This window comes from Arvicola amphibius, chromosome 12 (genome assembly GCF_903992535.2).
Source record: "Arvicola amphibius chromosome 12, mArvAmp1.2, whole genome shotgun sequence".
Classification (NCBI taxonomy): domain Eukaryota; kingdom Metazoa; phylum Chordata; class Mammalia; order Rodentia; family Cricetidae; genus Arvicola; species Arvicola amphibius.
In genome coordinates, this window is record NC_052058.2 from 60,350,067 (window position 1) to 60,361,269 (window position 11,203).

The following is an 11,203-nucleotide window of genomic DNA, read 5'->3' on the forward strand; positions in this document are numbered from 1 at the left end:
TCTATATACTTTATAAGCTTCTAGAAACTTATACTGAATTTTAAAAAAATCTGAGGCTGCAGAGATAGATCAGGGGTTAATGGTTAATAGCACTTGTTCTTGCCGAGGACCTGGGTTCAGTTTCCAGTTCCCACATGGTGGCTGATGACCAGTAACACCATTTCCAGGGGATCTGTTGAGGACACCAGGTATGCACAGGGTGTGCATACATACATGAAGGCAAAACACTTACACATTAAATAAATAAATGGATAAATAAGATGTAGGCTACAACTAAAAAAAATCTTTCTAAATAATGACTTCCCTTCTTCCCATAATTAAACCTACCCTTAATAAAAAATAATTCTTTTAATATAAGAATAAATAAAACCTTAGAACTACAAGTTTCTTTGCCTTTTCTGTCTAGACATAGTAGGTATTCTCATCTAAGGATGTGTCAGTGGCACACCCATGAGATTCAAAAGACACTAGCATGGGAGAGCATGCCTGTAATCCCAGCACTTGGGAGGCAAGAACAGGAGAATCATGAGTTTGAGGCTATCCTGAGCTATGTAATGAGTTCTAGGCTGCACCCACAGAGCAAGACTCCATAAATAAGTAATTAGATAAATAATCTGAGGAGTACAAGAATATAGAAGCTGTCCAATTATTACAATAAAATCTTAGTGCTAAACTGATCTTATAAAGCATAATCTAGTTCCACCCCATTGGAAGAGAACGAGCACACAGAATTAGTTATATAGCCAAAACTAGAATTTAGCACGTGTCCTTTCCTCAGAAGTTGACTGCAAGAAACTGGTTCCCATCAGATTCTATGCTGAAAAGAAATGCCATCGTATTTGGTGGCTATGAAGAGAGCGGATGAGTGGTCACTTACTGGTCTTTTCTTTTCCCTGCAGTGGAGCGCTACAATCCTCAGGAAAACAGATGGCACACCATAGCCCCTATGGGGACCCGAAGGAAACACTTAGGTTGTGCAGTGTACCAGGACATGATCTATGCTGTAGGAGGGAGAGACGACACTACAGAGCTTAGCAGTGCTGAGAGATACAACCCCAGAACTAACCAGTGGTCTCCCGTGGTGGCCATGACATCCCGCAGGAGTGGAGTAAGTGCCAGCTGCTGAGAGCTTTGTAAACAAGCACCGAGGGGTGTTCAGATGGAATGCTCTGTGAGCTACAATAGGGCACCCAGGAGGAGAAGTGCTGGTCTCCACGTGCTTTATTTTCAATTGTCCCAGCTGTCAAGATGCTTTTAGACAAAGGGAGGGGGGTGGGGGAATCCCCAAACCAAAACAGCTTATGTTTCTTTTGATTGCTTCTAACTCCAGTAGCTAGGTATTTTCTATCCATTCATATATTTAATTATGTAGTTATTTTTTTTATCTTCTATCAGCTACTTCTCCAGAAGGTATCTTCCCTATATTGTCTACCCCCTATTTAAGTTCTGTATATTAGCACTTGTTATTCCTACGTAATATTTCTAGCTATTTTTCTTAGTAGACTTAGCATACTAATACAAATATTTAGGTAAAACATCTGGCCCTTCTACGCGTCTTCCAAAACTGGTTTGAGTTTGTCCCATTGACAGTGAAGGCCAGATCTGCTAAGGGTTGTCATGATCTCAACCATGAATGAATGACCTGTCACTAAAAAATATCCAAGGTAGAATATAAAATCCACCCTTCTGGGAATGTTTGTCTCAGCAAAACCTAACCCATTAGCCATTTATCATGGCAGGAGCCCCTCAGTGGAGGACACATACTCAATAGGAAAGAGAAGCAAACAGTCCCTAAGGACTCCATAATCTGGTTTGCAAAAATCAAGGGGCCTCACTGAAAAGCACCAGCAAGTGAAAGACTCACATATCTGTGGCCATTATTACTGGAAACTTAACAGACTTTTAGTTATATTGCTGTTATTCTGACTGCTTCATGTTGATTGTGTTTCCATTCATTTGGAAGGCAGAAATGTCTACAAAATTCTCCTTATAGCGCTCTTAGTCTGATGAAGGAAATGGAGGAGTCTGCAGTACCTGCACTAAAGATGCGCTGTGGTCGTAGTCTATGTGACAGAAGGACATGGGAGAATGGGCTGAATTCACATGTGTTGTTAACACCCACACGCTAGCTCAGAGCCTAACAGTAGAATGACTAGAGCAGAGAGTCCATTAGGAGAGGGAAATGTAGGAGCGAGGCCAAACATGGTTCCTCTTACAGATTTCTGGCAGGCCTGAATAACACTATGGACCTTAAACCTATCACTGGGCAGAGGGAGGCTAAGAATTTCTGGACAGGAGTGACATGTTATTAGAAAATGGATTCGAGTGAGCAAAGTAGGCTCAGATGTAGTTTGGAGGTTCTCGCTCACACTTAGTGAATGGCTTTCTAAATTTTACAAATATGTGCTCTGATTCTTGTGTACGTATAGTAATTTGATACAGAATTTAACGGTTCCCATAATGTCATAGATTATTGCTACTTTTTCTTTCTGAATTCATGTAAACAATAAAATGAACCCATAAGAGGTTTGAGAAAGAATACAATTCCCAAGTAGTTGTCTCAACAGCCACTGTGCTCTCTGCCCTTACAGGTTGGTCTGGCAGTGGTCAACGGGCAGCTCATGGCAGTGGGAGGTTTTGATGGCACAACATACTTGAAGACCATTGAAGTTTTCGACCCAGATGCCAATACTTGGAGGTAACCTTTTCGTGTTGCAAGTCTTTTCATTACTGACTTAAAATCACGAGCTTGAGAAGGATCATGACCACCAAACCGGGATGGCCAGGGCCCTGAAGTCCTTGTGTGGTTTCCTGAAGGGAGCTGAGTTAACCCAGATACGATGATGCATTTTAACTTGCTGTTTTAAAGTGCCTGATAAAAAACTCCAAAATTCTTCTAATAATCATCTCATTTTATGTAAGTAGAGGTGAGGAAAACAATGAATATCATTTCTATTCTTATCCATCCTAATGGCGAAACCAGAACACCATGAAAATAAAAGGTGTACTTAAATAAGCTAGTGACATTAGTAGACTCAGAGCCTGGGCCTTCAGTTCTCAGTTTGTCTGAACAGGTGAACAGGTTCTTCTCTTTGAGAAGCCTTATTTCTGGGGGCAAAAGTGTAGTTACTTTCAAAAAAATGTTTTAAAGCCTATTCCTTCTTTAGCTTTTAAAAATGTATTGCTATAGAGTCTTCTGTTGTGAAATCCAGACTGTTTTAATTTTTACTTTTAGGTAGGAAGCTATACTTTATTTCTGAGAGTTTAGCTATATTGAACTAAATTTTACAGATTTTATGTTTCTTTTAACTCCTCAGGCTGAGGGGTGGGCACAGTGGTAGAGTACATGCCTAGCTGGATGAGAGAGACCTCAACCTCTAGCGCTCTCCCTATCTCAAAATCCAGAGGCAGATTTTGAGCAAGTGCTCCCTCCAGTTCCTTTTACAGAGACTGAGAGTACTTTCTTGAGATTCTCTGTGGTTGAGTAGTCACATTACTGAGGTCAGATTAATAACAACATGGTACTTTTTGCTCAGACATTACATTTTTCATGACCAGTTCATTAGATTTACTGACTATTCTGATCCCAGAGGAAAGAGTGAAGGAGACAGAGTCCTTGCAGTCTCAGCTCTGGCACTGCAGTGTCATGCTGGGTGGAGGTGCTGTGTGCTTAGCAAGCTCAGAAGGGGGCTAAGATGGCAGGGAGGAATGTTTCTGTAAAGGGCAGCCCGGGAAGCCCCACTGAAATGGTAAGGACAGAGAAGAGCAGGTTTACACAAAGAAAAAAGCCTGCCGTTTGCAGAATGTTCTTTCCTTTATACAGTTTTCTGTGAGAATTCAGAGTAGAGCACAGTTTAAGAAATAGCTACATTTATTCCTGTCTCATAGTTGCTGATTTATGTATAGGCTTTTATCAGCAGCCATCACTCAAGTTAGTGGTGTATGGTGAATAATATTCATAAAATTCTTAAAAATAATCTACAGAGAAGTTGATACCTAAATCTCTGTAGTTTCAAAAAGTATCTCAAACTTTTTTGTTCGTTTGAGTTTTTTGTTTGTTTTGTTTCATTTTTTGAGACAGGGTCTCTCCTGTAGCCTTACTATTCTGGAATTTCCTATATAGATCAAGCTGACCTCAAACTTGGAGATCCACCCGCCTCTACCTCCTGAGTGCTGAGCTTAAAGGTGTATGTTACCATGCCCAGCCCAAACTTTTTAATTTTGTTTTTGTTTTGGGCTTTTTGAAGCAGGGTCTCACTATAGCCCAAGCTAACCTGGAGCATACTCAGCAGCCCAGGCTGCCCTCAAACTCACAGCAGTCCTCCTACCTTAGCCTCCCGAGTGCTAGGATTAGAGGTATGGAAAATATCCCTCTATAGCCCAGGTTGGCCTTAAACTCAGATAATCATCCTGCCTTCGTGATTACAGGTATGTGTTATCATACCTAGTACACAACCATAAATCAATATTATCTCATTGCTGAATGAGGAGGTAGGTTTTTTTTTTTACCCTGAAAGTCTTCAGCTTTGAAGATGATCTTGTTCACAAATCACAAACTAAATGCTGCTATGATGCTACATAGACAAGGAATAAACACAGAAACTGATGGACTGGAAAGAAAGGACTGTTGGTAAAGCGCTTACTGTGCAAGCATGTGGTCCCGATTTCATCCACAGGTCCCACATAAGAAGCCAGACCCATAGCAGAGCTGGGGAGGCAGAGACAAGGCGGACCCCTGGGCTCCCTGACCAGTCACTCACACCTACTATTTAGGTGCCAGGCCACTGAGAGACCCGGTCTCAAAAAACAAACCAGACTGATGTCTTCTGAAGAATGACATCTTAAGTGACATCTGGTCTCCAGACATGTGTGTACCTTTGCACAGTATATACAGATACACAAAAAGAAATGGAAGGAGGGAGGGAGGGAAAAGGAAGGGAGAAACTGAGCAACTTGTCTTGGTAGTTCATACCTATAATCCCAGCCCTCTGGAAGCTGAGACAGGAGGATTGCAACGGGTTTGAAGCAACCAGACTGGAGTAAAAAAAACAGCTAAAAAATAAAATGAAATAAAAAATAGAATTGAGGCTGGTACAGTGATACATACCTGTAATACCATCACCTCCACAGCTGTAGGTTTAGGGGATACTAGCAAGAACCTGTCTCAGAAAATAAAACATTAATTAATAATTGAGAAAGTTTTAGGCAAAGAGAAAATGTGTCTGGTAAAATAAATATCAGGCATAAAATTTGACACAAAAGTGTGGAACATAAGGTTATATGTGTTAGAAGCCAGTCGGTGTGTAAAGCTCTAGTTCAAAAGGTGAGCAGACAGCCTCATTCCACGGAGAGCTTTCCAGCCCTGGTCTGAATTAATTCTGCTGCTTGACTGTGATCAGTTTGCTTCTGATCTTTGGGGAGTTACATAAAGCTGAAAATGCTGTGAGTGACGTCTTTGTTGAGAAGGCGAAGTACTTTTTCCAGTTAGAAACTATGCTTTTGTTTCTATCTTTGCAGGTTATATGGAGGGATGAATTATCGTCGGCTAGGAGGTGGTGTAGGAGTTATTAAAATGACACACTGTGAATCCCATATATGGTGAACACAGAAAAAAGTCTTGCATACGCTCCTTTATATTTGAAAGAGCCTTGACTTTGAAGCTTTGTACAGCTGAGAAAACGTTAGAACAAATGTTATTCTCTGCGGTGCCTCAACATGCAGAAGTACAAGTCTAAGGACAGAACTCGCCTGCAGACGCCACCTTTGCACACCTTTCTGCTCTCTGCAGAGAGCGTTTATTTGGGGCTTTAATTTATCATGGAGTTTTGATGATTTCTGTTTTTGTTTTGTTGGTTGGTTTTGGGTTTTGGGGTTTGGGTTTTTTGTTTTGTTTTGTTTTGTTTTGTTTTGTTTTTTAACTTATCTTTTGTACCAGAGGGGGCAAAAAGGAGAAAATAATTCCAAGCTGCAAAATTTACTTTGCTTTCTAGGTTTGGTTTCGTTTTTGAAAATACTGATAAGGGCAGAAGGGCTATGGTTACTCCAATTAGATACTATCCATCTACAAAGATTGCCAGTGATAAAGACAGATATTCAAAGTATACTCGCTAGTTACTATTCTTGCACTAAATATTAGAGCACTCCAAAATGTAAAGGGGACTGGAAACGGTCCGGCGAGAGTTGTGTGCTGCTTTTGCAGAGGACCCAAGTTCAGTTCGCAGCACCCACATCTGGCAGCTTACAACTGTGTGTAACTCCAGCTAGGCCAGTGGTTCTCAACCTCCCTAATGCTGCAATACTTTAATACAATTAGTTCCTCATGTTGTGGTGACCCCCAAGCATAAAATTATTTTCATTTGCTACTTCATAACTGTAATTTTTGCTACTGTTATAAATTGTAATGTAAATAACTGATATGCAGGATATCTCATATGCAACCTCTGTGAAAAGGTCATTTGACCTCCCCCCCCCCACATATATATATATATATATATATATACAGGGGTCATGACCCACAGGTTGAGAACTGCTAAGCTAGGGGATCCAGAACTCTCTTTTGGCCTCTGCAGGTACCTGCCCTCCTGTGCATTCAGTACACACACAAACACCCAAGTACCCCACAAGTATGAGTAATTCAAAATGAAGTTTCTTTTAAATGTAAAAGAAAAAACAAGAAAACAACTCGCTAAATAGGACACTTCAGAAGGAATATTGAATCCATAAAAGCAGGACAAGCTAGTTTTCATTCACCAGATAACGTTTACATCTCTAACTGAACTTGCTTTCTACTCCATTTCCCTTTCCTTCCTGTAATATTTTCGTAGTTCCTGCCACATGTACCTAGGTTTCTACTCAGTGCCTCTTCTAAAAACAGTGTGAGTCTCCTCCCTTGTCTTGAGAACTCCGGTAAAATCAAGTGCAACTCTGTAAGAGGTTTTGTTCACAGATGTTACCCCCTTGCAACTTTCTTTCCTATCTACTCATTGTCACTAGGGGCCACCAAGGAGAAGTGACCTCTCTTCAGCAGTGGATTCTATTTTTCAGTTTATACTGGCTGTTCCGGCTGGTGAATCTGAGCTGACCTTCAGTAACATGTTCTAAATGGAAGCTGTCTCCAGTTCACGTGAGCAGTACAAGTGAAGGGATGTCAGGCCAGCTGAAGCATCCAATCTGATCTGGGGTCTTCATGCTAATCATATCTCACAGTCTTTCATCCTGTAAGGCCACCGTTACTGTGTCTCTTAAGTCGCACTTTCTGATGAAAGGTTAACATTTTTAAGGAAATAAATGAAAATTTTAGTGCCTACAGTCCTCCCCCATTGTAGTCATAGACTAATTTTTTTTTTCAGTGTATTTTGCAGGAAAACCTTTGAATGAGACTTAGCCACAACCAAAAGGAATAACCTTGACCTTCTTCCTCTTCCCTACAACAAAATGTTTGGCAACTTTTGTGTTTACATTTAAACATCATTTGCACCTTTTTCAAGGAAAAAATAAGTATTTGGTAAACAATTGTTTACATGTATCATTTATGCTTTTTTCTAGCATGTATAACTTTTTAAAATAAAGGTATTTACCATAAAATGTTTGAAAATTTTAACTTTTTTACATTTTGTGTGTGTGTGTAAGGGGTGAGGTGGAGCATGCCCCAGCACCAAAGGACAATTTGCAGGAATCATTCCTCTCCTTCCGTCCTATGGATTCCAGGAATCAAACTCAGTTCACCAGGCTTGGCAGCGAGTGTCTTTACCTTCTGCGCCATCTCTCCAGTCCCAATGACTGCTATTTGGTACTTCTAACTTTACTAATTTTATTTTTTGTATCTTACATTATTTTTATATAAAGTTTCAAGTGCTTCATTTTGAAAGACATTTAAGACTTCTTATTATGTATTTTATATTAGCCAATCTATAAACATTTTCTTAAATAAGAAAATATGTAAGAAGCCTACAATCTTGACTGAAAGGACTAATCCTCTAGTCCAAACACATTTAATACACCTACCTAATTCTCAATACCAAGGAAGTCTGCCTGTATATTTAATGATGGAATTGGTATTACATATTTTCCCAAAGCTCCATTCTGCCTGTTTCCATTCTACACTACCACCTGAGTTATCTGAAACATAGCCTACAATAAATACAATAAAACTGATATAGTTTGAATCATAAATGTCTCTCAAAGGTCTATTTTAAAACAAAAGGACGTTTCTGTGAGTCTGAATTTATAGGAAGAGGATACATCCCAAGGTGATTTGAATGAGTGGAAGTTTGGGGTTCACTAAGCCAGAACAGTCCCTAGCTTCAGAAAGCTCTCACATTCAAAATGAGTTTGATTAATAGATAAATGGCTCTCAGAATATCAGCTTCAGGCCCCAGTAGTCTTTCAAAGTATCCATGAACCAAAGCAATTTTCTTAGTAAAACTACATGTTTGGCTGTTCACTGTGATGGGTGGGCAAACTGCTGGTGCCTTAACACTAATGAAGGTAGCAGCACGAAACTGTAACCAAGTATTCCCTACCATCAACAGACACGAGTTTTGCTTGTTTGGGGGGTTTTGTTTGTATTTATTGAGATTGACCTTGCTATGTAATCCAGGCCCAAAATTTGTGGGCCACACTCAGCTTTGAATAAGGGTAGTAGAAATTTGAACCTAGGTCCTCAAGTTACACCTGTAATCCCAGTTCTGAGAAGGCGGAAGCAGGAGGAAGTGCCTGGCATTCAAGGCCAGCCTAGTTTCGATAGTGACTCTTTCCTCAAAAAATCCAAAACAGATGTTGAACACTGCTCCTAGGACTGTGAGTTAGCTCAGTTGGTAGAGTACTTGTCCAGCATGCACAAAACCCTGGGTTCAAGCCCCAGCACCACAGAAACAGGGCATGGTGATGTATCTATAGCCCTAACACTTGGGAGGTGAAGGCAGGATCTCAAATTCACAGGAGACCATATATCTAAAATAAATAAATATAAATAAATAAAAGTAAAAAAGCTCAGTGTTTAATACGAGTATTGGCTACTCTTCCAGAGGTCCTGAGTTCGATTCCCAGCAACCTCATGTTAGCTCACAACCATCTGTAATGAGATCTGATACCCTCTTCTGGAATGCAGGCATATATGCAGACAGAACACTCATACATAAAATACATAAAAATATTTTTAAAAAGCTTCAAACATGACACAAAATCTTATGCTCATAAAGTAGAATGACAATGAGACGTAACAGGCAAGTGTCTTAGGTTGCTTCACCTCATTATGACCTATACAATAGAAGACTTAATTAAAATGTATTTGATCTATGAGCTTTTACTGATAACTAGTCTAAATATGAGGTTAAGCATGATTATTTCTTCCTGCTAATGGAGCTCACGGGTGGTTCCCGCTGTGGTCCTAGATGTGATTCTGAAAGTTTGTGCCTTGTGTGCTGAAGCAAAGGCTAACACTACTAAGGCACTAACTGAAAGATGCTATTAATATACACTGGAGCCGGGCGGTGGTGGCGCACGCCTTTAATCCCAGCACTCGGGAGGCAGAGGCAGGCGGATCTCAAGACCAGCTTGGTCTACAAGAGCTAGTTCCAGGACAGGCTCTAAAAAAGCTGCAGAGAAACCCTGTCTCGAAAAACCAAAAAAAAAAAAAAAAAAAAAAATACACTGGATGATTTTTCAAGTATATATTTAATTCAATACTGCAATAGAATTAAAAACAAAAAATATATTGGTGGCTCAAGACCATTTATTATCTTCATTTTTCAGAAGGTTTTGATGGCAAGTTCTCTACAGCAAAATGACATTAGAAATATGTCTAGAAGATAAAACTCTGGCTGGGGATGTAGCTCACATGATAGTGTTTGCCTAGCGTGTACCAGACCCAGAATTTGATGCCCAGTTCCATATAAACCAAGTACATTGGCTCACACCTCCTGTAATCTTTGCACACCAGAGCTGGGGTACTCCCTAACTACATAGCCAGATTAGGCTATGAGACCCTGTCTCCAAAAGAAGGAAAGAGGAGGATGAGGAGGAAGGAACAAAGAATGTTAACACAAATCTAAGATGCTTTTAAAGAGATTAAATTTTTTTAATTTTTTATTGAAAACATATTTTTCCTTTATATAATCAATTCTGATTATGGTTTCCCTACCCTCTATTCCTCCCAGTTTCTCCCTACCTCCCCTCTTGTCCCAATCCACTTTATGTACCTCTCTCATTAGAAAACACACAAGGGAACTGTAGAGATGGCTCAGTGGTTTAAGAGTTCTTGTTGCTCTTGTAGACTCAGGTTCAGCTCCCAGCAACCACATTGTGGCTCACAACCATCTGGGGAAAACACACACACACACACACACACACACACAAACCACGAAGCAAACAGGCTTTTAAGGATAATAATAAAACAAAAACAAACACATTGGAATCGGACAAAAGGAGCAAACTGAAGGAGAACAGTGCCAAGAGAAGGCACAGAAACAGACTCATTCACACACTCAGAATCCAATAAAAACTAAACTACCCAGATGGTGGTGTCACATGCTTTTAGTTCTAAGACTCAGGAGGCACAGACAAATGGGTCTCTTGAGTTTGAGGCCAGCCTGATCTACAAAGGGAGTTCCAGGACAGCCAGGGTTACACAGAAAAACCTTGTCTCGGAAAACAAAAGCAAAACAAAACACTAAACTGGAAACCATAATATATTTGCAAAGGACCTGGTGCAGACCCAGTGCACTTGCTTCAGTCTCTGCAAGTTCATATGAGCTTTGGTCATGTTGATTTAGACTCTAAATTTTAGAAAATCTTGATTTATTTTTTGGTGTCCTCCATCCTCTGACTCTTGTATTCTTCCATCTTCCTCTTCCACAGGGGTCCCAGAACCCTAAGAATGAGGGTCAAGGCGAACCTTAAGGGAAACATTTAATTTAGGCCTGTGTTCCAAGGTCGCTCATCCTCTGTGTAATATCTGGTTGTAGGTCTCTGTTATCCTTATCTGCTGCAGGAAGTCGCTTCTCCAATGCTGGATGAGTTAGACACTGATGTATGAGTTTAATAGAATGTTACTAACAGGACAATGTCCCCACTACAGCCGAGCAACCCTACCATGGTAGGCCCTGAGAAGTGCAGCATAGCTGAATTGCAAGACGAAGATCTTAAAATAGCCTTTATGAATATGATAGAGGTCTCCAAAGAGGAAATGAATAAATCCCTTAAA

The 11,203-nt window shown here is 40.2% G+C and overlaps 1 protein-coding gene across 2 annotated transcripts in view; it reads left to right on the forward strand.

The window, feature by feature from the left end:
• Klhl20 (kelch like family member 20) overlaps positions 1–6,299 on the forward strand; it is a 40,916-nt gene extending 34,617 nt beyond the window's left edge. For both annotated transcript variants that reach the window (XM_038350152.1, XM_038350153.1), the window contains 3 exons: positions 900–1,108; positions 2,592–2,698; positions 5,518–6,299. In XM_038350152.1, the coding sequence (XP_038206080.1) occupies positions 900–1,108; positions 2,592–2,698; positions 5,518–5,602 (401 nt within the window). In that variant the 3' untranslated portion in view covers positions 5,603–6,299. The remainder of the gene's footprint in view (positions 1–899; positions 1,109–2,591; positions 2,699–5,517) is intronic.
• Positions 6,300–11,203: the final 4,904 nt, after the last annotated feature.